The following is a 27,984-nucleotide window of genomic DNA, read 5'->3' on the forward strand; positions in this document are numbered from 1 at the left end:
TGTGGGTCTTCCAAAGAGCCTCACAGCACCTCTCCAGAGGGGATGGCTCTTAGCTGGTGTCAGTGTCAGGGAGACCAGACACACTGACCTGGGATGGGGTGGGGGTGGTCATGGTCCCATCCACTGGGCCTCAGCAACCTGCACTGGGATCCATGCTGCCAGGGGACACGAACGGACTCCCTCCCCACTACCCTGCAGAGGAGGGGTCTGGAGGGCTGGGGTGGGCGGCGGTGAGGTAGCAACCTGGCCAGGGTCCTCCAGGGTCAGGAGATGGTCAGGGTGTCTGGGGACAGCTCTGGGATGGGGGGAGGGGCAGGGGCCCAAGGGTGAAGCCGGGTTGGTTGAAGACACACTTGGAACGAGTCTCCGGGTGGTCAGGGTTTCCTTTGCTTTGGGATGAGAACCCCCCTCCCCGCCCGCGGGAGCCCCTCGGAGCCCCAGGCTGCGGGTGCAGGTGGCCCCAGGTGCCCCGCCCGCGCCCCGCCCCCGCCGGCCCGCCCACCGCCGGCTGCGCAGCGCCCTCCCCGAGCTATTTTGAAAGTGACCCTGGGCTGCGCGGCCGCGGGGCGGCGGGGAGAGGCGCGGCGGGCGCGACGGGAACCATGACAGAAGATGACCGAGGCGGCGCTGGTGGAGGGCCAGGTCAAGCTGCGGGACGGCAAGAAGGTCGGGGCGCGCGGCGGGCGCGGGGCGGGCGCGGGGCGCGGCGGCCGCTTACGCTCCCTCTGTCCCCGCAGTGGAAGACTAGGTGGCTGGTGCTGCGCAAGCCGTCGCCGGTGGCAGGTGAGCGGGCGCGGGGCGCGGGGCACGGGCTGGCGGCGGGCGGCGGGCGGAGGGCGGCAGGCACCCCGGCCTCTAGAGCCTAGTCCGCCCGGAGCGCGGCCAGCTCGCCCGAAATAGCCGGCGGCGCCGGCCGGGCGGTAACCGGAGAGCAGAGCGCGCCGCCTTGGGGCCTGCTCCTGCCGGGACCCTCCCGTACCCCAGCTTCCCGGGACCGCCGGCCAGGGCTGGGGCTGGGCGGTGGGGGCCCGCGGGGCAAGGGGGGCGGGTCGCAGGGGTCAGGAGCGCCAGGGCAGAGGGTGCTCTCCCCTTCTCCTGCGGGCGGGGGGAGCACCCCTGGGGAGGTGCCACCCCTGTGTGCCTGGGGGAATTGAGTGGTGCCCCTGAATCTGAATCCCGAGGGGACCCTTCAGAAGCGTCCACCCAGTGGGCCCTTCCCACCTTGGGTGGTGAGAACAGAGGCTGGGCCCCCAGGTAAGAACAGGGGTGCTTCTGCTGGGGAGAAGAGGCAAGACTAGGTTGTTGGGGGTGGGGGGAGTGACTGAGACTACCCAGCCCCCCTCAGTTGGGTCAGCACCCCCAAAGTGGGAGGAGGCCAGCCCTCAAGCCCTGACGGAAACATTTGGCCTCAGCGAGACATCCTCTTGCATTTGGGGGGCTCAGAGCTCCAGGCCTGCAGCTGTTTCAGGAGACAGGTGTCCTGGCATTGGCCCAGGCACCCCTGGGTCTGTGTGAGGTGCTGGCCGTGTGACTGCCTACTGCCTCACACATGTGGGGCTGCCAGAATACCTTCCAGGGCGCCCAGGTGTCTGTCATTTCCCAGGAAGGATTGGGTGGGGGGCGCCCTCCCTGCTCTCTCTCCTAGGTTCCCTCATTCCCTGGGCCGTGCCTGCTCACGGTTGCCATCCAAGGGCCTACTTTTGGCCGGGGACACACTTGGTGCGTGCCCAGGCCTCAGCTTCCCCTTCCAAGGGGGCCCCTGTCTCCCCGGATGGCTTGCTCAGCCACCCAGTTCTTCCTGTCCAGACCCTGCACCTGGTGCCCCAGAGGCCCGTATCCAAGGTCAGGGCTGACTGACAAGGTGTGGGGCCTGGGGAGACTGAGTGGACCCTGGAAGGCGGAATTGCAGAGGCACTGGTCAGAGCGAGGGCAGGGGGCAGCGGCACAGCCCCCAGTACCACTGAGGAGCCTTGGACCAGCTGTGGCTGGAAGCAGGGCTGGCTGCAGGTTTGGGGGTGGGATGGACTGAAGAGTAGCCCCAGAGGTAGTCTTTGTCCCCCCTTTAGCCCTGGGGGGGGTGGATTTTCTCTCAGTATCAGAGAGAGCTATCTGACCGGTGAGCTCCCTGCTGGACCCCGGGAGCACCTGCCCGCAGAGGGAGGGCCTTTCTGCACTGTGGGGAGTTTGCAGGTGTCCCCGGGATCCAGAATCTGGACCTCTAGGCCCCAGTGGTCATGGAGCCTTTCCTGAGCCTTCCTGTGTGTGCAGGAGCAATAGGAAAGGCAGGTCCTGTGCAGAGAGCACCGTAGGAGTAGGAACCTGGGGGGAAGCCCCCAGCAGAGGAACCAGGACTCGGTTTGAGGGTGTTTGTTGCAAGAGCGAGGCAGGACACTCCAGGCAGGTCCTTGCATGAGAACCTGGGTGGTGGAAGGGATGGAGGCCAATGCAAGGTAGGCTCCTGCCCCTCTGAGCCCACCTACCATCTCTCGTCCCTAGACCCAGAGTCTCACCCCGCCTCTCCCGCCCCCAGTCCTGGGGCACAAGGACCCGCCTCGCCATTCTTAGGCAGCCTGGTGGGGGTTGTGAGCCCAGCTGGTCTCCAACACCAGGGGTCGTGCAGGAGCGGGGCCTTGGCATGGGCCCCATGCGGCTGTCAGCCTCTCTAAGGAGGGCGTATTCCAAGAGAGCCAGGCACCAGGTGGTGGTGGTGGGGAGAGGCTGTGTCCCATGGGAATGGGCATGACGTCCCAGTCCCAGACTGGGCAGGGAGCCAGAGGATGGAGTGTGAGCAGTGGCCAGCCTTTCTGTCCTCATGGAGACCTCGAGGACGTGTGGGGGGCAGGGCTGGGGGTTGGAGCCCCCAGGCTCAGATCTCGGTTTTGCTCACATGCACTGTGTGACCCACACCGGTCTCCGTCAGGCTCGTGCCATGGCACCTGCTGAGGGTGGATGGCAGCCTAGCAGGCAGAGGGCTGAGCCCCCATGGCCTGTGTGCCCCCACTGATGCCTGTGTTCTCGGGGTGGCCTGACCTCGTGAGCCACACAGCCCTCGTGAGCCACACACCTGTCCCCGTGAACAGTGTGAACGTGTTTCCTTCCTGAGTCAGATCCTGAACAGGGCTGGGCTGGCGCTGTGTAACGCCTCCCGGCTTCAGCCTGGTTAGCAGCCCCTGTCCCCAGCACTGCCTCCAGGCTGCCCCTACCCAGCAGAGTCCCCTTGGGCTCTAGCGGCTCAGCTGAAGGCACTGTGCCAAGATCACTGACAGGAAGACTGACTCCAGCCGCTGCTGCTCCTGCTGCGTCCATCCGCGTGGGTGTGGATCTCTGTCTCCATCCTGCTACAGCCTCTCCCCAGGCCCGAGGCCGGAGGTGTGCCTCTCCCCAGCCTGCCCTCCCCCAGGCTCTCAGCCCCTGGCTGCTAGCGGCTTTGAGGGCTCATGACCCCATGGTTATTTTTACATCTGCACACTCTCATGTCCAGCCGCCTGCATTTGTGCACGGTGTCCGATGGGCCTCTGCGCTCACGTGTCCTGGAGGAACCGGCACAAGCCCCGCCCCTGTAGCCCCCTCCCCACATGCCCCTGCCCCGCCCCCCGCCAATCTGGGCTTCTAGGCCTTGGTAGTCATGGAGCCTTTCCTGAGCCTTCCCATGTGTGCAGGAGCAGTAGGAAAGGCAGGCCCTGTGTGGAGAGCACCACAGGAGTAGGAACCTGGGGGGAGCCCAGGACTAGGTTCCTCTAGGAACATAGGTCCCCCCCCCCCTGTCCTTGTGTTGCCAGCACTTTCATCCCTCTGCCACATCTGCCCTGCTGGGAAGTCCTCCCCACCCCAGCCCCCCAGCCTGGCTGTAGCCATGGTGGTCACAGGGCCTGGCCCAGCCTAGAGCACCTCTTGCCTGACCAGCCTCTGCTCTGCCCCAGGCTCACCAGGCCCCTGACCTGGCACCGCATGCCACTCTTCCCCTCCCTCTCCTGCCCGCAAGCCCTTTGGGTTCCTGCCCCTGAGCCTTCACTCTGGCTGTTGCCTCCAGCACAGCACTGTTCCCGGTGGGGCTGCGTGCTGGCGTCTGGCGTCACTTAGAAGTTTTCTGCGTTATGTCCTTTGGGAGGGTCTCAGCCCTGCACTCAGGCCCCCACAGCCCCTGTCATCTCTTTGACCATCTCCCCTCCTGGGAGTCAGCTCTGGGGGGTCTGGGCTGCCCCCCGGGTCCCTTGGCTGCTCACGAGGGGGATGATGGGGCAAGGGGCTTCAGAGCGGGAGGCATGGGGGCTCTGAGGGATCCCAGCAGGGGGTCTTCATGGGAGCCCGCTGGACTGCCCTCGATCACAGCAGGGCACAGTTGCTGCAGGGCAGGGTGGGCTCAAGGGGGATCCTGGCCCAAGGCTCCCTGCTGGGGGGCTCTGTGCCTGCTGGTGGAGGGCATTTGCTGGGGGTTAGGGCTGTTAGCACCTGGCCTGGGCAGAGCAGTGTCCATTCCTCAGATGTAAAGCAGACTGAGCCTGAGTCTGTGGTCGTAGAGTGATTGGGACAGGGTCAGCCAGTCTCCCATCATGGCACCCGTGCCCTTGGAGGGGCTCAGCAGCCACGGCAGTGGGGTGGGGTGTGTGCGTGTATGTGTGCAGATATGTGGGTAAGCACACATGTGTATGTCTTTGCTGCTGAGTGTATGTGTGTGTACCTGTCAGTTGTTGCTGCCTTGGTTTACCTCCTTATCACCACGAGCCCCTCTTTCCCCTGCCTCGGGCCTCCAGCTGCCCAGGCCCAGACCCTCTGTGGGCCCTGTGGATGGCCCCGTGTCCTGTCTCTTGGGCCGCAGTGCAGCCTGGCCACCCCCTGGTGCCCTCTGGCCGTGAGCTGGGCCCATACAGCCACATGGATGGGAGCCTAATAGGGGCCATTGGAGCAGGGGTGTCCGGTGCCCTTCCTGAGCTGCCGACCAGGAGCCCTCACCAAGCGACCAGTCTTGTTGGTGAGGGGTGAGGCCATAGGGTGTCCGGTGGAGCTGTCCCTCTGGGGCAGGCTTCAGCATGCTGGCCCGTGTGTGTGCAGGGGTGCTGTGGTCCCGGAGGGGTGGATGCGGTCTCTCCTGGGCTGGCCCTGCTCTGTTTCGGGCTGGACCTGAGCACTCACTTCCTTCTGGTGCCTGTCGGTGAAGCTGGTTGGTGGTGAAGAGCACTCCCAGGGAAGAGGTTTTTAAAACATGATCCATTTATTGCCCCAGGGGACATGGAGGGGAGGGGACGGGAGCAGCTGCAGTCCCAGGGCCCCCCTGGGGCCCCACACTTGCTGTGCCCAACCTGGCCCCCTCCCCACCACCCCTTTCCCACCTGTGCTGCTGGGGTTTGGGGGCTCTTAGTGCGAGGTGGATGCCAGCTGCTTTAGCCGAAACCGGGCGGTGACCTGGGTGAGCTTCCCCCACCCCCAACTCTGGGCAGAAGGTGGGAGAGGGACATAGCCGCCTCCTTCAGCCTGTTTGCAAGCAGGGACTTGGAGGATGTGCTAGTGTCCTGGGGCTGCAGAGATCTGACAAAGCCGGAATCCAAACAGATGGAACAGGTGCGTGAGGAGGGCCTCAGGGACGGATGCCGGCTCTCACCACGTGAGGGTGCTGTGGTGGTGGTGGCAGACTCCGCTCTAGGCTGAGACTCTGCAAAGTACCATCCCTAGCCAAATCTGGCCCTCTGCTTGTTTCTGCAATACAGTTTTATTGGAGCGTAGCTGTTCATTCACATGCTACTTTAGCTGCTTTCACAGTTAGGTCTCTGGGCCAGACGCTGCATGGTCCATGAGGCCAGAAGCAGTTCCCGTCTGGTTCTTTACAGAAAGCTGCACTGACCCTGCTTGTGGCTGTATTCCTGGGAGCATGACTCCTAGAACAAAGGAGGTGACAGTCTCACCCATCTGACAGATGGTTCTATGCTGTCCCTTGTGCTTGAGCAGACGATGGCCTGCCAGCAAGAACCCACCTTCAGGGCTGCTGGGAGGGAGAATGGCTGGGGATGGCAGATAGACAAGGCACCGACTTCTACACAGACGACCCGCTGTGCCGGATCCCAGAGCCTATTGGGGGGAGGGAGCAGCAAGGGTGGTCGCCGTGTCCCAGCATGCGCGGGCGGCCTTGCCTGGTGCTCCCTCCTGAGGCTGGCCGTCCTGTAGCCCACAGAGGCTCGCTGTCCTGTAGGCGGGCCCTTCTCACGGCTCTCTCAGTGCCCAGACCTCTGGTGACACAGTTCTGGGGCATCTCCATCACAGAGCCAGAGCCAGGGGGGCAGGCCCAGCTGTGGAGTGTTCTGGGCCAGCCTCTGCCCTGGGGGCCGGTACACCGTGTGAGACATTGCCCTGGAGCCTCTGTGTGGCTTGCTGGGGGCCATACCTCGAGCCTGAAACTCTCCCTCTGCAGGGGACGCAGGGGCGCATGGGGGCTCAGGGGCGGTGCCGCTGATGGCCTGTGCCACATGTCTTGCCCTGCTCCTGCAGACTGCCTGCTGATGCTGGTCTACAAGGACAAGGCGGAGCGAGCCAAGGGCCTCCGGGAGCGCAGCAGCCTGACGCTGGAGGACATCTGTGGGCTGGAGCCCGGCCTGCCCTACGAGGGCCTGGCCCACACGCTGGCCATCCTCTGCCTGTCCCAGGCCGTCATGCTGGGCTTCGAGAGCCGCGAGGCCATGTGCGCCTGGGACACCCGCATCCGCTACGCGCTGGGCGAGGGTGAGTGGGGCCGGGGCGACACACACGGGGCGAGGACGGGGACCCTCACGCGCAGACTGCCAGAGCCGTGACGAGTGTGCCGAGTGCCTCCCTTGCCAGGGTCTGTGCCTTGGGCTTGCGGTCTGGGAGGGGATTTGGGGAGCAGCAGGGGCCGCGGGGTCGTCCAAGCTCCCTGACTCAATCCTGTTAGTTAGAACACGGCCCTTCCCCCGAGGGGCCTCTATTCCAGCACAGTGACTGTCCTCATGCTCCCCTTGGCTGCCCCTCCCCCCAAGCCTGGAGCCAGCGTACCAGGGGGAGCGAGGCCACAGAGACCCCGTCCCACTGCATTGCCCACCAGGGGTGTGGTGCCTTCTGCGCCTGAGCGGGGGAGTCAAGGAGGGCCGGTGCAGGGGTGGCTGGGCTGGGTGCAGAGGTGGGGGGCCCCTGGTGAGCTGGGGGAGGAGGAGGGGCCTCATGGCAGATGCCAAGGAACACAGCCATCAAGATCAATGACGCTTTAACACGGTTTTTAAAACCCTCAGTATCAACGAACATAGCCTGTGATGAGCAGAACACTGACATTGACCCTGCCGCGATCCTGCCCTGCCTTCCCCTGCCCTCCTGACCCACCCCTGCAACCTTGACCAGCCTTGTCTTTATTTAGCCATTTGATACCCCATTCATCACGGACTTGTGCATTAATTTTAATTAGTTTTAATAAAAAATCATTATAATATCTCTGGCCTCAGCCACTGCGTGTTTGGGGCCTGAGCCAGGGGCTGCCCGGGGCTTGCTGGGGTCAAGTCAGCCTTATTGGGACAGGGAGGGTGGCCTCTGGACCAGGACTGTGTCTAGGAGCGGGAGGGCACTGGCTGGGCTGGGGTGAGGGGCAGCTGGGCCTCTGCTAGCGGTGACGCCCTCTTGCTCCTCCCCTGCCCCCAGTGCATAGGTTTCATGTGGCGGTGGCGCCGGGCACCAAGCTGGAGAGCGGCCCCGCCACCCTTCACCTCTGCAATGATGTTCTCGTGCTGGCCAGGGACGTCCCCCCAGCGGTCATGGGCCAGTGGAAGCTGTCCGACCTCCGGCGCTACGGGGCTGTGCCCAACGGATTCATCTTTGAAGGCGGGACCAGGTGTGGGTACTGTAAGTACGTGGGGCCCTGAAACCTCCGACTTGGAGCCGTGCGCCTCCCCCCGAACCCTCCTCGTCCCCAGCTGCGTGCATCTTGCTGGCATCCTGGGGACATGGCAGGCGAGGGTTCTGTGTCTCCAGACCTGGTGCTCAGCCGGGGCCAGACCCTGGCGGCCCCTGTCTGGCCCTGGCTGCTGAGGGTAGGAGGAGGGGCACCCAGCTCCCTGGAGCCAGGCTGGCCCATCGCAATGCCTGGCCCTGGGTCTGGTCACGGAGCCCCGGGGCGTTTATGTTTGGACTTAATGAAAAGAGAAAAAGGGGAAATGAATGAGCATGTCCATTGAGGACATGCCGAGAACACATTTTTGGAGTGAGGATTCCTCGTGGCCACACCAGCTCCCGTGGTCCTTGAGCCCCAACAGCAGGGGCATGGGGGGAGGACAGGTGCCCTGAGGTGCAGGTGAGGCTGAGGGCCAGGCCCCCCACGCTGGAGTCCACGGTGGTGCCCTGGTGAGGAATGTGTTCCCAAAGTGTGCCTGTGGGCTGGAGTGGGCGGGAGCCGGCGGGAGTAGCAGAGCCTGGTCCTTCTCCCACGGGGAGCTCGGCCCCTGTGGGGATGCCCATTGCTTGCCAAGTATGGCTATGTGTGTGGCATTGGGGGCAGGAGCCCCCTGCCCTCTGGCTGGAGGAGCCCAGGCCCACCGATGCTGGCTGCCCAGGGCTGGCATTGCAGCCCAGTGGCCTCCCAGTGACCTGTCCCATGCCCGGGACGACCTCAGTCAGGGTGTTGGGTTGGAGGGGTTTGGGTGGGAGCTATACACCTTTATCTGGGACCCCTTCCAGATGGGCTCACAGCCCCCTCCCTTGTGTGAGGGGGCCCTGGAGGCTCTGAGCAGCAGGCCATCTCTCCCCACCTGTGCCCCTTCCATCTAGGGACACTGATACTCCAACTGACAGTCTCTCCCCAGCGGGAGGCCTATCACAGGTGGGTCCACAGGACTCTGGGACTTGGGTCCTGCCCAGAACTCCCCAGCAGTGGGACGGTGTTGGAGGGACCGTGTTCGTGCTGGCTGGCTGGGTCCCTCCTTCTGCAAAGAGTGGGCAGGGGGGACAGGCAGACGGGGACCGCATGCCAGTGGGTCCTGCCATGGGAGCCAGCCCTGGGGGGCAGCCTGTGGGGCCCTGCCTCCAAGGACCTAAGTCATATGCAGGTGAGCCTCCTGCTCAAGGCAGTGAGACATCTGAATTTTTTGATGGGTTGGGTCCTGGGCTTGTGGGAGGGGAAATGTCTGATGATGCAAAGGCAGACCGCGGGGGTGGGGTAGTGAGGTGCAGGGGGTTTGTGGGGCTGTGGTCTCCAGCTGTGGGGTGGGTGAACCAGGCCCTAGGGTGTCTGAGTTCTGAGCACAGCTTCCCCGGGGGTATGTGTGGTGAGACACCAGCCAGAGCCCCCCTCCTGCCAGATGTGCCCTCAGGGCCCCAAATTCTGGTATATTCGGTGGGGTTAGCACTCTGGGGTCCAGAGCAGAGGAGGAGAAGGGCACCCAACCTTGTGGGTGGTTGGAACTGGGCCACTGGGCAGTGGGTCCGGGGCAGCCCTCCCTCCACCAGATCCCATCCACGTGGGGGCCCTGGAGGAGGGAGAGTGGGGTGCAGACTGCCCAGGGGCAGTGCTGACGTGTGCGCCCAGGGAGGCCAGTCAGGGGACCCCTTGCCCCGGAGACCCTCAGATTTGCTGGGCGTGATGTAATAGGGTGTCAGAAAATTCTGCCTTGGCATGTGGGGGCCCTCCCTGCCTGTGAATGATGGTGGGGATTCGGTGTGGCTGCTGTGAGGGTCGCTGTGACCTCCACGGCTGCTGGGAGCCCAGAGGGAGCCCCCGTGGGGCCTTCCTGGGGCTGCTCCCTGGCGAGCCGGCACCCTGACAGGACGCTGACCTGGGATTCAGTAGCCCCTGCGGCTCCGAGCTCTCGGGGGGGGGGGGGTGGGCAGCCGACCAAGAAGAATACCTGTGGGGTTGGTTCTGCAGGGCTCCATTGTTCAGAGACAAGTTTGCCAGGGCTCTGCCTGCATATGCTTGGTCAGAAGCCGTCACGTGGGGCGGCCGTGCCCCTGCCCATGTGGTCAGACCGCTGCCATCCAGCACCAGGGTCTCCCTGCAGGGATGTCAGAGTCTTGGGGCTGCTGTAGCCAGTGACCACAGACTGGGGCCTCAGAACAAGGAAAATGGATTCCTTCACAGTCACATCCACAGTCAAGGTGGGTAAGGGGGCTGCCGGGGGGCTTCTCCTGCCTCTTCTAGCCCCTGGTGGCCCCTGGCAGCCATGGCCTTGTGGCCGCCCACTCCAGTCTCTCTGCTGTCAAACAGCCATCTCCTGTATCTTCTCTGTGGGACACCAGTTGTGGGATTTAGGACCAGGCGATAACCCAGGATCACGTCTCATTTCAGTTGGTAAAAGACCATTGTTTCAGGGAAGGTCACAGTCCCAGGTTTGGAGTGTGACCTGTCCTTTGGGGACCACACTGTTCAGTCAACAACATGGGTCACCTTGACTGTGAAGGTTTTAGAATTTGGATCCTGATGGGCCTGTGGCCCTGGGAGTGTTTGATCTGGAGGATGGAGAGCTGGGTTGGAATCGTTGGAAGGGCCTGGCCAGTCTGGGGCCCAAGAAATTAGCCTACACTGGGGCCTACAGTCTCAGCCCAACCCCTAGGCCCCCAGAACCACACCGTGTGGTGCTTGAGCACAGATGATTCTTCAGAGAGCAGGAAACGGTCCCTGGCCCCCTTTGCCCACCCCGAGTGTCAGGAGGCAGAGGGCTCCGGGCTCTGACAGGTTTGGGCGTCAGGGTGGGGTATAACCAGAATTGTTTGGCCGTGGCCTCTCTGGGCTCTCTGGGCGGGGCCAGGTATGTGGGGTTGTCGTGTGGTTCTGGGTCCCTCCCGAGTGGGCATTTCCTCTTTGTGGCCTCCATGTGGACGGTGGCCCGTTCAGAGTCAGATGGGAGTGGGCTTGTTAGCTGGGAGTCCAGGGTCTCCCAGGGTGGACTTGATTCTCTGTCTCTGGGTTGGTGGCAGCCCAGTGTATATGGTTAGGGCTTTGAGGCAGGAACAGAGGATGCGACAAGGGGGGCCTGCCCAGAGCCCAGGGAGGGCAGGCCATGGGGAGGGTTGTGCGAGCTGAGCCTAAGGGTGAATGGAAGTTTTTTGGAGGGGGCCTGGAGGAGGTCTCTGTCCCTTGCATTAACGGATTGTCCTGTCAAGGGCATTTCAAGGGCATTTCCACATCCACATAAGCCAGCTGTATTTACAAGTGATCAGGGTCCTTGGATGCTGAGGACATAAGCAGGGGCCAGAAAGGTCCTTGAGCCTGTGGGAGAGGTGCATCGTGATTAGTCACTCTCAGAAATGCACCCCCCCTCAGCCCAGACATCCTGCATGCTGGACCCTCCCCCACTCACTGTGCCCGGCTCTTCGGGGCACTATCCATGGCTTCAGCCTCTTGGAGCATGATGGGCATTTCTAAGTGACCTCTTTTTTTTTTTTTTTTTTTTTTTAAAGAATGTATCTTTTAGGGGCATCTGGGTGGCTCAGTGGGTTAAAGCCTCTGCCTTCAGCTCAGGTCATGATCCCAGGGTCCTGGGATCGAGCCCCACATCGGGCTCTCTGCTTGGCAGGGAGTCTGGTTCCTCCTCTCCCTCTACCTGCCTCTCTACCTGTGCCTACTTGTGATCTCTGTCTGTCAAATAAATAAAATCTTATAAAAAAAAAAAAGAATGTACCTTTTAATGTTTTATTGAAATTCAATTTTTTTTTTAAAGATTTTATTTATTGAGAGAGAGCTAGAGAGTGGACACACAAGCAGGGGGAAGGGCAGAGGGGGAGGGAGAAGCAGGCTTCCGCTGAGCAGGGAGCCTGACATGGAGCTCAATCCCAGGACCCCGGGATCGTGATCTGAGCCGAAGGCAGACGTGTCACTGACTGAGCCCTCCAGGTGCTCCTCAGTTTAGTTGTAAATGACTATTCAAGTGAGTTAGCCAGGAGGAACTCTCTTGCTGTGTGCTTTGAACACTTGCATTGTCCAGCTCTGCTAAGTCTGCTGGCGGGTGGACGTTGTGGTCCGCACCCTGGGCGATCTGGATGGAGCTGGCTGAAGCCCTGAGCACAGCAGTGTGTGTCCAGCATGGACAGGTGACCTTCACAGTGTGTGCAGGAACCCCGCTAGGGGTGGGGGGCGGCAGATGGAAGGCTCAGGTTACGGAAAGCCTGGTTGGAGTCACAGGGAGCCATCGAAAGGCCTTGAGCGGGAGCATGCCACCCACATGTCTGTGTAGGGCGATGACTTTGGCCCTAGGCTTCAGATGGGATTGAGGTGGGGGGCCTGCAGGGGGCTGTGAGAAAGCTCTGGAGGTGGTCTGAGGCCGAGTCAGTGGCATGTTTGGGTGGGAGGTCACTGGGAACTTCAGGAATGTTTACGGGGTGGTTGAAATGGGGAGAAAGGGACTGCTAGCCCCCGGGTGGGCTGGCGAAGGAGGAGTGCTTGCTGGGGCAAGGGTCCCAGGAGGGTGGAGCCCCTGCCCTGACCAGGCCTGCTGCTGTGCTTTGCCCGCAGGGAGGCATCCAGCCCGTGCAAAGGCTTGGCAGCGGTTCCCTTCCCCTCAGCTGCACGTTAAGGGACGCTTATGTTTGGGGTCATTTGACAGGGACGGTTCCAGGTTTCTAAGAGGAGATGCAGTCTGCTCTCTGGGTCCAGACCACCAGGTACATTACAGATGGTTTGTGATCAATCGCACCCCTCTGCTGGGAATTTCTCACATTGGGGTTGGGAGTAGGCCTGGAATCTGTTGGCCCCTTGGACCTCATTAGGGGTTGGCGTCCCAGGCTGGTCCTGGAGTCCCTGAGTGTCCAAGACGATGCCCTGGGCTTCTCCCCTGGGAGGGCTTCACTCTACCCTGTTTCCTTCTGGGCAAAAAGGCCCAAGGGGAAGGCACTGTGTCTCCTGGCCCTTGGGGACAGGCAGTGTGGCTTCCTGTGGGGGGCAGCCTCCTCCCCCATCGCCAAACACAAGATGTTCGGTCCTTGGACACAGAGTCCCACTCAAGACTGTCAGCTGGCCCTTGAGGAGAGGCAGAGAAATGTAAGATTGTGGGTCTGCCCTGAGGAGCCTCTTGCCTGAGCAGGGAGCGCCCAGGTGCCCAGTGTGCCCATCGGGTGATGGCGGCACGGCTACCTGAGAGGAAGGTGACTCACTGAGGAGTGGGCTTCAGGGAGCAGGAGAGGAGGAGCATCCTCTCCTCAGGGATGGAGCTCCCCTCCAGCAGCATTCCTACACCCTGCCCAGGGTGGGCTGCATTGTGCCACGGTGCCTGCGAGAGGACACAAGAATTACTTACTTTGCATTCACTGTGGCAAAATAGACACACGCAGAATTTACCATGTTAACTGCGGTCAAGAGGCATTACATTAAGTGCGCTCAGTGTCATGCAGCTGCCCCGCTGCCCTGTCTAGGCTGGCTGACACTCTGTCCCCCGTGTACACTAACCCGTCTGTCCCCTCCCCAGACCCCGACACCCACCATCTACTTTTTGTGTCTGGATCTGACTCCTGTATGGGGCTCGCGGAAGTGGGATCGCATGGTCCCTGTGTCTTCATGACTGGCTCATTGCATGGAGCACAGCGTCCCTCAGGCTCATCCGTGCGGTAGCAGGTGTCAGGATGTCCTTCTTGCTCGAGGCTGAGCTCCGTTGCACTGGGCAGATAGATGGACCACTTCGTTTATCTGTCCCTCCATCTGTGGTTGCTACTGTGGTTGTTGGGGGCGCAGGCCTCTGCTCGGTGCCTGTTCTCAGTTCCTTTGGGCACACACGGGACGGGGGCTTGCTGGGTCTGCCTTTGATGTTTTGAGGACCCTCCACACTATTTTCCACACCAACCCTCCCACAGCGCACTGGGGTCCGGTTTCCCCACATTCCCGCCAACACCTCTTGTGTTCTGTGGTTTTGTTTTCAATCAGTCTTCCTGGAGGGTAAGACCATCAGAGGAGATAAAAAACTTGATTTTGAATGAATGTGTTTCTTTGAACTTTGGTCCTGTCTCTCAAAATAAGGGGAGAGAGAAATGAAATTCTGCTCAGCAGATGTTTGCCTCTGTTAGGGAGCCCTGTGCAAAATGATATCAGAGGGTCCCGGTCAGCTGCATTCTGAACAGAAGTCTAACACAAGGCAGGTTGGTGCTGCCCGGGCAGAGTTTTCTAGAAGCTTCTCCGCACGGAAGTCCTCCAGATGCTTCCAGGCACTTTCTCCCCAACGGGACTTTACCGTGTGCTCTTGGTCTCCATGGAGCTGGGACACCAAACTCATGCAGAACTCAGGGCCCTGGGGGTTATCTGGACTAACTGCCGCCCACAGAACTTGGCACATCCCATGTTTGATTGGAAGAGTGTTTCTTTCTCGGGGTCGTGACTCCTTCCGTGTGATGTGACATCCTTCACGTTGGAGATATTGTCCTAGGAACTGACTGCACTTATAAAGCCCGTGAGGTTTGCCGGTGGCCCCCAAGAACCCAGCAGGTGCTGGCTTCCCGCTCAGCACAGTCTCTCTCCTCCCCATCCTGTTTGCCTGTGTCAGTGATCACCTGGGCAGTTGTGTCTTTACTGTGACTCTGTGGGTCAGGGATCTCTGCTCCATGGGGCGGACGGATCATTCAGGCTGTGGCATCGGTGGGTGGCCTGGCTGGGAGGCGCAGGATGGCCTCAGGCATGGACGCTGCCTGGGGCTGGGGCTTCATGGACAGGGATGGGGGGAGCTGCAGGGGCTGTCATCACAGTGACTGCATGGCAAAGCATACCCAAGTGCCAGGAACATTTTCTTGGGGGAAGGTCCACTCCTCTGGCTTCCCTCTTTCCACCATACTGAGTGCTGGGCGTCCCCTGAGCAGCTGGCCCTGGGTGAGACACTGGGGTCCTAATGTTTCTGAAGTGGTCCTCACGTATACAACGTGGGGCCTGGACGCCAGGACAGCATGCAGATGAGGGCAGAAGCCAAGCAGAGGACCACAGGGTGTGACCTAGAGGAGGGGCTCCCTCCAAGCAGCACGGAGGGGATGATCAGGGCTCAGGGGTCAGCAACAGTGACGTCAGGTGAGCAAAGGCTCAATAAGTGAAGGAACATTACAGGTGGCCAAGGGGTGTTGATGGATGGCCGCCTCCTTGGGGGAAGGCTCAGGTGGGCTGGTGTACTTCGGGAGCTCCCGGGGTCCCCAGGGCCTAGGCTGGGGGAGTGGAGCCCACAGAGGCCAGCCAGCAATCAACGGGCTATGTGTCCCGGAGGCCTTCCCTCGAGGCTCAGGCAGCCCAGCCCTCAGAGCCATGTGCCGTCCCCAGGGAACCTCTGTGGTCAGCTCACTGGCGTGTGTGGGGGCGGCCGCCATGGCCCCAGGCCTCGCCGGCTGCGTCTTGGGAAGCGTGACGCTCAGCAGACGCCTGGTGGAATGCCGTCGGCTCCCCTCCCTTAGTAATGTGGTTTTTTATAGTCGGGGGACTGGTTGTGCCGTGGCCTCTGGCAGCTGACCATCTTGGGATTAGAGGCCCGGCCCTTTGCGCGAGCTGGCAGGCCGGCCCCCTCCTTGGGGTGGGGCAGCAGCCGGGCGGGACGCTGTGGGCCGGCTTTCTCCTCGACTGCCCTTCAGCCCGGGCCCAGGCACAGCTCACAGGGGACAAGCCGCGGCTCGGAGGCCCATCCATCTGGCTGGAAGCTCTTTGGTGCCTGGATGTTTCCAGATGGCCCGCTGGCCAGGCTGGAGTCCCTCTTGGCCCTCTCCGGGCCTCAGTGTACTCATCTCTAAGTGGGCTTGTCACCTGCTTTCGGGGGGGCTTTGAAACAATGGAGCTCCAGCAAGCAGAGGGAGCTGGAACGCCCCAATCCTTGGTGGGGGGCATTGCCTCGTGTAGGGGGCTGGCCTGAGTCCCAGGATCCCGGGAAGACTGGTGGTGACCGTGGCCGGCAGCCAAGTTTTAACTGGGAAACGCTCCCCTTCCCTCTGCTGTCCGCCTGCAGGGGCGCTCTGGGACCTGGCCTTCCGGAACAAACATGCCTTTCTTTGGGCGACGGGTGGAGGGCAGGGCGCAGAGGGATTCTTGTGTGGTGACAGCAGCTGCGTGTCCAGTCCCATGTGGCTTGGTGTCCCCATTCACTGGGCGGGTAGTGAGGGATTTCATTCACGCTGGCGGGGCCGCAGCCGGGCTGTGCTGACTCACGCGGCCTGCCCTCTGCTGGCTGGGGCCCCCGTGGGCAGGACCTCGACCTCCACCCAGGCACACGTGGGCCTGGGTCCTCCCTGAAAACACACCCAGGAGGAGGTCCGTGCAGAGGGCATGGTGTATCGCTGACCATGGCAGAGCCGGCTGCCTCGTGTGTGGGGCAGGCCCACCTCACGCAGACTCTGACCCTCAGAGCAGCCCCGGGTCAGGAGACCAGGTTGGGGGGCAGCTATTGAGGTCAGGGGGCACCTCTTGAGGTCAGGGTCCCCCGACTGCTTTCTGGCATGTGACCCCCACTCTAGGGCAGCCTGTCCCTTGCCCCTCTGATAAGCCAGGACACCCTCACAGGCATCTTCCTGTGGCTATGTCCTCCCGGGGCACCCCCAGCGCTCCGTCCTGGCCGGTGGACCCAGGACTCGGGACCAGAAGGATGGGATGCGCTCTCCCGGCACTGTCCTGGAACGCAGCATGGTGGCCACAGCTGGGCTGGGGCACACAGGCCCGGGGTGGCCAGGCGTGCGCCCTGGCTGCCCGGACAAGATGTGTGGGCCTGGAGGACGGAGTGGGGCTTACGAGGGCCGGGTGGGGGCTCATCGGGTGCCCAGGGCACACTCCCCGCCACCCCCACTCCTGTGTGTGTGGTCCCCGCCTTCTGCATCCTGGTGTCCTCGGTGGCCCATCCTGCAGGGGTCCCGACCCACCCGTGTGGGGCCAGGCGACACCAGGGTCTGTCTTCCCTCTGTAGGGGCCGGAGTGTTCTTCCTGTCCTCTGCCGAGGGTGAACAGATCAGCTTCCTGTTCGACTGCATTGTCCGTGGCATCTCCCCAACCAAGGGGCCCTTTGGGCTGCGGCCGGTCCTCCCAGGTGTGTGTGGGAGCATGACTGGCGGGTGGGGTCTCAAGGATGGGTGGGGTCTCACCGGCGGGTGGGAGTGAGGTTGCCCTGAGCTCGCCTGCTCTTACCTACCCCCTTCCCAAGGTGTGGCTGGGGCACGTTCTCCAGGAGCCCTGGGCCAGGATGGAGCTGGATGCCGGAGGGCCAGGCTAGCCCAGGCATGTGGGGCTGCTGCAAGCAGGGCTAGACCCCTGAGGTCCCGGCCCCTTTCTCCCACTGGAGGAAGGTCTGCCCTCCCCTCGGGGACAGGCCTGGGGGGACAAAGGCTGATTCTCATCACCTCCTTTGACCGAGGCCCACGGGGTGGGTGGTACCTGGGATCGCTTGTCACCTTGTCCAGGTGGGAGAGACCATGGCCTGTGGCCACGCGGTCAATGAGCTCACATCTGTGGCCTCCTTGCATGGGCATCACAGTGTGGGCCATTCAGGCCACCTGGGGAGGACAGAGGGGAGCAACCAGCCAGGTTCCCCTCCCCCCACACGGCCCTGGGACAGGCTGGGGAGGAGGAGGCTACCACGACCAGAGCCTGCGGTCTGGGCTCTGCGAGACAGTATGGCGGCGCCCTCTGCTGGCGCCCTCCTGCCTTGCAGACACAAGCGGGGCGTAGACAGCCGGGTGTGGGCGGGACCGTGAGACCAGTTGTGTGGACAGGTGTGGACAGGCCTGGCTGGCATTGCGTCTAGGCTCTGAGCTCATCCTGAGATGTGGCCTCCACTGGGTTACGGTCATGCTCCAGGCCTTCTGGGATCTTGCGTTCACCCCCTGCTCAGTCGGATCCGCGTGGACACCAAGGGCAGGAGAGGCAGGCCACCCTACGCAGAGGGTTGGGAGGGGAGAAGGGAGAGTTCCGAGGTCTGCCCTGCCCTGAGCACAGCCCCTTGCACTCCCGTCTTGGTCCCACCACGGTCGGGGTGCACTCTCTCTGCACCCTCACTTTGCAGATGTGGACAAAAGCTCAGGGCATTCGTCCAGCGCCGGCGTCTCGCTGCCCGGTCTACTGCCGGAGGGGAAGTGGTCAGGAGGACACGCCCACGTCCCCACCCTGGACCTCACCTGCCGGCTTTGGGGCACAGGACATGGGCTGGTGGCCGTGGCCGAGGGGCCTGGAGGGGGCAGGCGCCCTGAGATTGGTGTCCTGTGTCTGGGGTGCAGGCATGGGGAGGAGCTGGGACTCCTGGGGGGTCCCCCGTGGCCCTGCAGTGGCCTTGAAGCACGCTCAGCACACGTGTGGCCCCGGAGGTGCGGGACTCTGAGGCCGGGGGTCCGGGGTCGGGAACTGAGGCCACGTCTCTGCTGACTGTCCTCTTTGCCGCAGACCCGAGCCCCGGGGGACCCGCCACCGCTGAGGAGCGCGTAGCCCAGGAGGCCCTGGAAGCCCTGAAGCTGGAGAAGCGACTCAGCCTCCTCTCCCACGGGGTCAGGCCGGGCAGCGGAGGTAGGCGGCCTGGGCTGGAGCGGGCAGGGGCGGGGCCGCGGAAGGGGCGGGGCTGTCGCCACGGGGAAGGCCTGGGCTCCTGTGCTTTTGCGCATTCGTTCCCTTTATCTACTCATTCGTTCGTTCTCCCCTCTCCTCACTCATTCATTCCTTGGCCTTTGCTCACTCATTCTCCTTCTGCTCATTCGTCCTCCCAGCTCACTCACACCTTCATTCATTGCCTACCCCGGCTCTCTCATTCCGCACTCCCCTCACTCATTCGTCTGCTCCTCTCCTCACGGGTGATGTCAGAAACACGGAGCGCAGGCCTTGGCCCTGACCGGAGGCACAGTGCTTCTAGACAGCGCAGAGGGCTCATGTGAATTCTTGCTGCCCATGCCTGAATCCGGCCACAGCCTCTTGTGGTCGAGCTTTACTGTTCATGCCCAGCTGACAGGCCCCTTCTTGGCAGCCTGAGACTCCCAATTTGCTGCAAAACAGATAGAAGGGGCTGTGGCCATGTGAGGGACCTGGCTGGGGATGGGGCTGGGGAGCTGCCCTGTGGGGCCTGTCTGTCCTCTCTGACTGCTGCCAGTCTCCGGGGGTGCACTGGGAGCACAGTGGCCTGCCCCTAGAACAGGGAGCCTCGATTTGCATCAAGCCCCAACCTTCCGGGGGCACACATCTGGTTCCTAGAGGGCAGTGGCCAAGGAGGCTGGAGGGAGAGCATGGATTCCCAAGGGGGCTGGAGGTGTGAAGGACTGGTATTCCACAAGGAGCTGGAACTCCTGCTGCCAGCTTGTGCACCAGCCTCCAGGCAGTGGGGAAGCTTGGGTAGGGGGCAGGGTGGGCCCTTGGCTGATGTCACCCCCAGCTCCCCCCCGAACTTGCTCCTGGCCCCCAGAGCAGCACCCACACCCCCAACCTCCCTGCACTCTGTCTCAGGGGATGACCGCAGCCTGTCCAGCTCATCCTCGGAGGCCAGCCACTCAGACATCAGTGCCGGCAGCCGACTCACAGCATGGCCAGAGCCATCCCTGTCCTCGGCCAGCACGTCGCAGGAGGGCCCGGGGCTGGCGGCTGCCCAGGTGTCTGGAGAGGCTGCGCCAGGCATCTCCAGGCAGCCCCCTAAGCCACTGCGGCCCCGGCAGCTGCAGGAAGTTGGCCGCCAGAGCTCCTCGGACAGTGGCATAGCCACAGGCAGCCACTCCTCCTACTCAGGCAGCTTCTCGTCCTGTGCCGGCAGCAGCCTGGATGTGTGGCGCACGGGGGACGAGTTTGGCTCCTTGCTCAGCCTGCCGCCAGTGGCTGGGGTGCCCGAGCCCAGCCTGTGCGCCTGCCCGCCAGGGACAGCTGAGTACCAAGTGCCTACGGCCCAGCGGCACCATTATGACACGCCGCGCAGCCTGCGCCAGGCCCCCAGGGACCAGAGCCCGGCCGCGCAGGGTGGCCCCGACGACCCTGGGGCTGGGGACTCGGGGGGCCAGATGTCCACGGGGTGTCCCTCCGGCTGGCTGGGCACGAGGCGGCGGGGACAAGCAACGGAGGCCCCGGGCTGTGAGGCCCCTGGCGAGGGCTGGGAAGCAGGCAGCCCCCATGCTGGGCACCCTCCGGCTTTCTTTTCCACCTGTCCGGTCTGTGGAGGACTCAAGGTAAACTCCCCTCCCTGAGAGCCGCAGCCCAGGCCCGCTGCTGCGGGGGCTGCGTTCTGTCCCTCCTGGCAGAGTGAAGGGGAGGCGGTACCCTTTGTGTTGTCGTGAAGCCTGAGACTGTGGGCATGGTGGCGGCACGGTGGGGAGGGCCTGGAGGAAGGGGTGACACCCCCAGAGCCTGCCCTCTGGGGAGTGGAGCCTGCAGAGAGGGCTCCCGGGACTTGGAGAGGCCCAGTGGCCTGCAGCTGCAAATGCGTTCTGGAAAGTGGGACGCTCCGGTTGGCGCCGGCTGGGCGCTCCTGGCATCCCAAAGCTCGTGCGAGGAGCAGGTGCTGGAGACACAGGCAGCACTGTGTCCTGGCCGACTTGTGCCACACCCTGGGAGTGAGTGGGGTTGGGAGGCCCCTCACTGGCCATGGCCGCCTCCCTGTCCTGTTCACTGCCTACCCAGGGGTCGGCCGTGCTTGACCTCTTGGATCCGTGCCCTCTGTTGTGCATAGGCGTGCTGCATGGGACGTGTGGCACAAGGCATGCAGGACGAGATTTGCCTGTCTGCCCCATGTGTCCTCTAGGAAGCAGCACCACAGGGGCCCATCTTACAGGGGAGGAAACTGAGGCTCAGGGGTTGCAGGGACTTGTCGGATCTGGGTCTCCTGGCATGCGGACTGTCATGGCTCACCCACCAGCCTGTTCTCACACCTGCAGGCTTCCGGGCCAGGGGCAGGCGGGGAGGGCCTGGCTGCAGCCCCCGCCGAGCAGGGAGCAAAGTGGTGATGTCCTTGCAGTGGCCAGCCCACGGTGTCAGCTTGCCAGGAAGCCCCACGAAGGCTCCGGGACCCGCAGCTCACTCCCCCGCCCACCCTCCTGGCTGAGGCTCATGGTGGGGACCAGAGGAGGCCAGGGTTCCCAGGGCCCATTCATGTGCATTTGGAGGGCATGTGGGCGACCCAGGGGTGCAGCAGCTTCTGCACCCTCCATGATCTGTCTGCATGGGGTGCAGCTGCCTGGCCTGGTTTTGTCCCTTGGTTCCGCGGCTTCGTGCCTATGCAGTTCTGGACGCGGGCAGCGCCGTCCTGCACTGTCTGCCTTCAGCCCCTGGCTGGGGGGCAAGCCGCTCATCTGTAAAGATTTGGCTTTGTACCTTTACTGTCGGCTGAAGACCTTTGTTGCTCTCTGACGTTTTTAAAAACCTGACACTGTTTGTAATACATTCTTAGACTGGAAATAAACTGTTCTTTTCTTACCGTCTTGTCCTTTTCCATTTGCCAGCCCCTCCCCCTCCCACCCAAGCCCTCTCAGTGGGGCCTTTGACTGTCTCTGAAATCTGGGGGCCTAGGCCTCCAGCCTGTGGGTTTTGGGGGCAGCCTGGGGCCTCTCCTGGGTAGGCTGCTTTCAGCCAGAGTGCCCTGGAGGCCTGAGAAAGGAGAGGCAGCGCCTGGCGACCGACAGGGCCTGTGTGTGTGATGCGTGTGCACTCACGTGTGATGTGTGCACGTGTGAGCATTCATTTGCATGTATGTGTGCTGTGCACAGAGTGTGCAACGTGTGTGCATGTGTCTGTAGTGTGTACACAGGCTACATACATTTGCATATATGTGCGCGCACGGTGTTCAGGTGCAGGTCTGATGTGGAATGTGTGCGCATGTGATGCATGCACAGGAATGTGCATCTGTGCACATGCATGTGTTTGTATGCGGCGTGTGTGCATCGCACATGTGGTGTTGGTGTGCATGAATGCATGCGTGTGTGCCTGTGCACATGTGGCGTGTGTGTGCCTGTGCACATGTGTGCTCTACCTCGTGCGTGCACTGTGTGTGGCATGTCCCCCTGTTCAGTGGACCACGGCGAGGTCCCTGATGGTCACTTGGACTCAGGCAGGGGGCTCCCTTTGTCCAAGTGACACCAGGGGGCATCCTGCTCTGAGCCTGGAGCCCCCACGCCCTCCCATCTCCCCCCTTTGGGTGGCAGAGCTCCCACCTCACGTTTCCTGCACATCCCAGGGGCCACGCCCCGCCCTGTCCCACCCATTTTCACCCTTGTCCATCACCCTGCTGGAGGAGCCAGCTCTGCACTGCCCCCAGAGTTGGGAGCTCTTGAGTGGGGTTCTTGTGCCCTGCAGTGTGAGGAAAGCCAGGCTTCGGGGGCTGAGCCGCACCCGCCCTGCCAGCTGGGTGGCCTTGGACAAGTTACTACACCTCTTTGAGCCTCCGTTTCCTCCTGCTTAGATGGGGACAGCAGTCCCTATCTCTCTGGGCACACAGAGAGGGTCTAACGAGGTGGCAGAGGCATGCAGGCGGTAGATGTCTATTCACAGGAGCCGTCACCAGACTCGCTCTTGTCACCTCCGCCCCGAGGCACTCCAGCCAGTCTGGCTGCCAAGGAAATAAGACTGTGAGCTGCCAGGGCCACGAGATGGGGGCGGGGGTGGCTGCTGCTGCTGCTGGGGTCCCTTGTTGTCTGGGCTCAGTCCTGCTGCACTCACAGGGGTTCCCGGCCTCAGACAGCCTGGGAGGGTGGCAGGCGTCTTCGACCAGAGCCTGCTGAGGCCCCAGAGTCTGCTTTGCCCTCTCCCCACCATAAGAAGCAGGGGGGGTTGCTGGCCAGTGCCGGGCATCCTGTGGACCCCTGCCCCTGGTGGGCATCCTGGCTGTGGACTCCGTCTCCTCAACTGAGGTGGACCCCTGGCTCTTCAGGGAAAGTCCGTCTGGGGGTGAGGCAGTGGGGGCGGGCTGTGGCCTGCCTGGGACTCAGGCACAGCTGGAGCTGGTCTTGGCTGGAGGTGTGGCGGTGCCACTGGGCTGGTCGGGGTTGGGCTATCGCGTGAAGTCCTCAGCCAGAGGAGGGAAGGAGCCACAGGAATGGCCACTGACTGGCATGGCCCTCTGGGGGCGTTGGTGGCCAAGGCATCTTGTGGGATGGAGTGACTCTGGAGGAGGGAGGAGGGCCCGGCCCTCCACAGCTGCCCCTGCACTCCAGCATAGCCCTGGGAATGGGGTCTGGGGCCCAGGGGCCTTGCCTGGTGGGGCTGGGTGGAATGGGCAGACCCGTGCTGGGAGTCCTCTCTCCTCATCCCCCCAGAGCATGTGCAACCCACTTCCCCAGAACTGGGGGTCAGGGGTCCTGGCCCCCAGCAAGGGCCTAGGGTAGATCTGAATCCCACTGGTGCTCAGTGCTGGGTTTGGGGCTGTGCCTGCAGGACTGGCCCCCAGAAGCAGATGCAGTCTGGGGGGGGGGCGCAGGTGGTGAGGAATGGATCTGTGGCTCCTGGTGGGCACTGGCCTCCTGACACAGGGTCAGAGGTCAGACACCCACTGCCGAAGTCCCAGGCCCTCACAAGGGCTCCTTAGCACTAGGTGACGGTGAGACCGGCTCAGCGTGCCCAGTGTCCCTTGAGCCTGGCCCTAGGGCCAGGGTTGGGGTGCTCTGACTCAAGTCTGTGGCATCCAGCTAGGTTCCCCGGAGCAGGCTTGGGGTTCCTCCAGCCCCAGCCCAGTTCCCAGTTCCCCGCGAGGTGCTACCACTGGGCTGCGATCCCCACACTGAGGGCGGATGCCGGGTCCTCTCCCCTCACTTGCCCTGGGCCCATCCCTCGAGGGCTTTGGGAGGTGAGGCCCAAGCTCAGTGACCATGCCAGCCATGGGCCACTGTCCCTCCCCCTGGTCAGACCCTGCCCTCAGCCCTGAGGCCACCAGGACCCCTCCCTCCTGCTCATCCCTCCACATGTGTCATCAGGTACCACCAAGAGGCTGTTCTGAGTTCAGGGGACTCATCTGGTCCCTCTGGCCTCTGTGGGCCCCTCCATGGGCGCTGCTGGGGGAGGGGTTGTGGGGCCCCAGGAGTTCCTTCTTCAGCCTCTGTGCTCCTGGGGGCCACACCCCCTGCCATGCAACTGCAGACAGAGGCCAGGGGCTAGAGCTGCCAAGCCCTCTCCCCAGAATGGGGCAAGCAGGGGTCAGGGCTGGTGGGCCAGCTGGAGTCCTGGGATATGTGGGTAAGAGGCACCTGGGAGATGAGGTGGTTGGGCCCCCAGTGATCTGGTCACACCTGGGCCAGCATCCTGGTCGTCAAGCTGGAGCGGGGGGAGCGGGAGCCGAATGGACAGACTGATGCATGTTCTCTTTGGTCTAGGGAGCAGTGGCCTCACCTCCTCGCCTTCTGATGATGCATTCAGGTAGGTCTCAGCTCTAGGACCAACTCCACTGGGGCCTTGGGACAAAGGAAGTAGGGGGACGTAGTGGCTGCCTTCACGGCCCAGTGGGAAGCTCTCTACCACTCAAGCCGGCAGGTGCTAGGGGACAGTGGGAGGCAGTGGACAGAGGGTGACACGGGCAGTGAGGGGGGAAGTGCGCAGCCCCTGCCAGAGTGGGGCAGGCCCAGGCAGGGAGTGGAGGACAAGTGTGGCCAGCTTGCCCAGAGGGGTATGTGGATGGAGTGGTTACGGTGGGGCTGCCTTGGAACCTCAGCCTTCAGGAGGAAGCCATGTCCTTGGGGTGAGGGGTCCCTGTGATGGGCAGGGAGTGAGGGGAAGGCTTGGGGTCTCCAAGGCCCAGTTAGAAGGTGAGGGCTGGGCAGAAGCTTGCTGTCACCAGGGGAAGGTCTGGAAGGTGCGGTGGCGGTGGGGAGCTGGAGGTCAGGGGTCAGCTCTGTGCCTTATCTTCTTGGTGGAGCCTCTGGGCTGGGGATGGGGGTGTCCTAAGGAGCTCAGATTCTCCATCTTTCTTTAGAGATCTGACACCTGTTGGGGCCAGACCCTGCAGGCTGACTCTGAGTGGACCTTTGGGGGCAGGAGTGGGTGGGCAGGGCTGGTGGCAAGCAGGGTCCACAGGAATGGCCCATACCAACTGGCCTTGGGGTTCCCTGGGTTGGGATAGGGCCCCGAGGACCACCCCTGACAATGCTATTCTCTGACACTCAATCCCAGATGGTCCTGGACACGTCCTCCTGCTGTCCACCTGCCTCCCCGTAGGGTCCTGGGGATGTCTTTGACCTTGACATGTGGGGGTGGGGCATCAGGACCTGCTGGGGGATACAGCCCTTCCTACTGAGGTCAGGGGCTGGGGGATGTGGGGCCCAAGCCTGGTGGGACAGAGCAGCTTTCCTGTGTGGCCAAGGGCAGTGCCAGGCATTGGGCCATCCAGAACCCTCTGCCCCTCTCCTGCCTCCTCCTCCCTTCCAACTGACAACTGTGGACTGGGCAAGACGTGGGTCCAACCTAAAACTAGCTGCTACGTCTTGGGGACGTGTCCACGTGACTTTGGGGCCAAGGCCCCCTCCTCAGCTTTGAGAGGCTTCTGTGCAGAGGCCTGGCTTCCTTCCTGGTCTCCCCTCAGACCCCGTTTCAGCCCCTGCAGAGTTCCACCCAGGTCTCTACTCTCACCCACTATTCCATCTTGTCTTCTATCCCTTGGCACACGCCTCCTTCTCCAGGCAGCCTGCCCGGGTCTTCCCTGGCCTCACTGGTCTAGGTGCTCTCCTGAGTGCTTCACCTCTTGGGAAGAGGGTCTGCACCTGCCCCTCTGTGTGCCAGGGTCCCCTCCAGGCCAATCGAGAGAGAGTCCCACACTGTTGGGGGCAAGCTGGAGCGCTGTGGGTCCTCCTCATCTGGGAACAGTCCTGGCTCTGAGTCTCTGGGACGTGCAGGCCTCCCCTTGCATCTGGGGGGCCTCGGGCATCCATGTTCCATATTTTATACCAGTAAAGTCAGCATGGCCTCCTGAGGGGGTCCCATCGTGCAGGGACCATGCATTGCAAGGAGGTGGGGGTTGTCGCTCAGGGCCACCAGGCAGGGAGGGGACAGGAATCTTGTGACTTGCTTTGGTTCATGGAGTCAGGTGGGGGCACCTACATGGCCGGGCCCCATGTGGCTCTGTGGGCCGGTGTCTGTTCCTCCCTTAGCTCAGGGCCTCTGTGGCCTTCCCGTCCCTGCTGGGAGCAAGCCCGAAGTCCTGTGCCTCCCACCCCTGGCCTTGCTAGAGCAGCTAAAGGGCACGAGGGTGACAGGCACCCAAGCAGGTGTGGACCTTCAGAGGGCACCTTGGGGCAGTAGGTGTCGTGTGAGGGGACAGGGCACTGTGCGAGATGGTGGCTGCCCACTGAAGTCCCCAGCCCTGGCCTTGGCTCTGTCGACCTGTGAGCAGGCCACTCAGGGATGGCAGAATGACATTTGCTACTAGGAAATTGGGGATGTGCCCGAGGCCATCCTGGAGGAGGTGTCCCTGTGGATGGAGGTATGGACCTGCGCGGGGGGGGGGCTTTCTGTGGAGGCTCACTTATCCAGAGAGGGTCCCTGAAGCCTGGAGCCAGGGGGTGGGTGAGTGGTGATACGGGGGGACAGCCATCAGTGTTGAGGACGGGCGGCAGGGGCTGAAGTGAGAGCTGTGTGTTCACTGGACTGCAGCAGGCCACAGGGCATCCACGGGAGCAGCTCAGCCGTGATCTGACCACTATGCCAGGAGAGGAGTACCCCCTTCTAGAAGCTCCTGGTGAAGGGAAGCTCAGGAACTCAGAAAGGGCAGGGCTTGGCCAGCAGAACCTGAGAGCCGGGGGCCATGGATAGGGTGCCGGAGGGGGTGGGCATGGAGCTCTCTGCCCCCGGAGACTCACTGACTTCCCCCCACAGGAGCCCCAGGGTCCGAGAGACCAAGCAGCGAGGCGCCCCCCTATGTGAACGTCCCCGTCAGCCCCTCCCCCAAAGCGCAGCTTCAGTACCTGGGCCTGGAGCTCCAGGGGGCCAGCGCCGGGATCCGAGGTGGGTCCCCATGTTGGGGATGCAGGCCTTGGCAGTGGAGAGGGACTCCTCCTTCCAGGACCCCCACCGGTCCAGATTCTTACTGAGCTGTGTCCCTGAGGGTGTGGCCCCACCTTCCTCCCAGCTCAGCAACACCCCTACCAAGCTCCAGTCCTGGGTCCCATCCCCTCTTCCAGGCCAAGGCCTCTGCGGGGAGGGCGGGGGGGCGCTGGCGGGGGCTGTGCGGGGGTGCGGGGGGGCGCTGGCGGGGGCTGTGCGGGGGTGCGGGGGGGCGCTGGCGGGGGCTGTGCGGGGGTGCGGGGGCCGGCCAACCAGCTCATCTGGGCTACTTTCAGGGGCTGGTGCATCCCGCTACGCGCAGATTGACATTGTGGCCACTGAGGCGGCCCACAGGGCAGGGGCCCAGCACGCACAGACCCGGGAGGAGAGGCTGCCAGAGCTGGACCAGAGAAGGAAGGGGACCCCAAGGTGAGGACAGCGCCCCCGCCGGGACGGGGCAGCTCAGCCAGCTGGCCTCGCTGTGGCTGCCCACAGCCCAGAGCACCAGGGGGCCCTGAGGGGACCGGAGAGCAGCACGCACAGCTCTGGGATGCAAAGCGCCCTCCCCTTCCCTGGATGTCGTGGCCTCCAGACTGAGGCCAGGACTGCCGTTGGGAACACACAGCCCCTAACCACAGCAGGGCCAGACCAGGCCCCATCCCTGCCAAGCGTCCTGTAGCTGCCTCCCTCTGTCCCACACCCGGGTCACTGCTGCCTTGGGCCTGGGGACTGTGCCATCCATGAGCCCTGGGGGTAGCGGGACTGTCCCCCTTCAGCCCGGTCAGGCTGCTGGTACGGCCCGCACATGCGTTTACTGGACTGTGTTGCTTCTTAGGACCCATTATTGTTTGACCTGTAAATAGTTAAAAATTGTTAACGTTCTATTTTTAACATGCACATTATTTTCCTGAAGGATGAGGTGCTTTCTCTTCCTTGGGCTGTGGCTTAGCCTGACCCGGATGTGGTTCTGTTGTCGTGACACAGCACAGGCGCTCAGGGCCCCGGTTATCCCAGCCTTGGCAGGTCTGGGTAGGGTTTCCATGTTTCCTCCCAACAGTGCCTATAGCCTTGGGGAAGTTGTGTGGCATTTTCACAACTCTCTGAGCAGGAGGGAATGCTCATGGCTCCAGTGGCCGAGTGGGGTCTGGGTGCTGGGA

General features: G+C 62.9%; 1 protein-coding gene across 4 annotated transcripts; it reads left to right on the forward strand.

Moving 5' to 3' along the window:
* The first annotated feature begins 528 nt into the window (after positions 1 to 528).
* DOK7 (docking protein 7) lies at positions 529 to 27,739 on the forward strand. Of its 4 annotated transcripts, none has more exons than XM_004772234.3 (10): positions 529 to 666; positions 738 to 783; positions 6,478 to 6,708; positions 7,633 to 7,833; positions 16,824 to 16,943; positions 18,290 to 18,409; positions 19,334 to 20,040; positions 24,169 to 24,211; positions 26,660 to 26,788; positions 27,124 to 27,739. In XM_004772234.3, the coding sequence occupies exons 1-10, from the start codon at positions 613 to 615 to the stop codon at positions 27,258 to 27,260; spliced, it is 1,788 nt and encodes a 595-aa protein (XP_004772291.2). In that variant the 5' UTR covers positions 529 to 612; the 3' UTR covers positions 27,261 to 27,739. The 4 variants fall into 4 exon arrangements, with proteins under 4 accessions (XP_004772291.2, XP_044931105.1, XP_012901307.1 ...); XM_013045853.2 differs by having other exon boundaries at positions 533 to 642; XM_045075170.1 differs by lacking the exon at positions 16,824 to 16,943.
* The last annotated feature ends 245 nt before the right edge of the window (positions 27,740 to 27,984 follow it).

The sequence above is a fragment of the Mustela putorius genome, unplaced genomic scaffold (assembly GCF_011764305.1).
Source record: "Mustela putorius furo isolate JIRA1106 unplaced genomic scaffold, ASM1176430v1.1 tig00000083_pilon_pilon_pilon, whole genome shotgun sequence".
Taxonomy (NCBI): domain Eukaryota; kingdom Metazoa; phylum Chordata; class Mammalia; order Carnivora; family Mustelidae; genus Mustela; species Mustela putorius.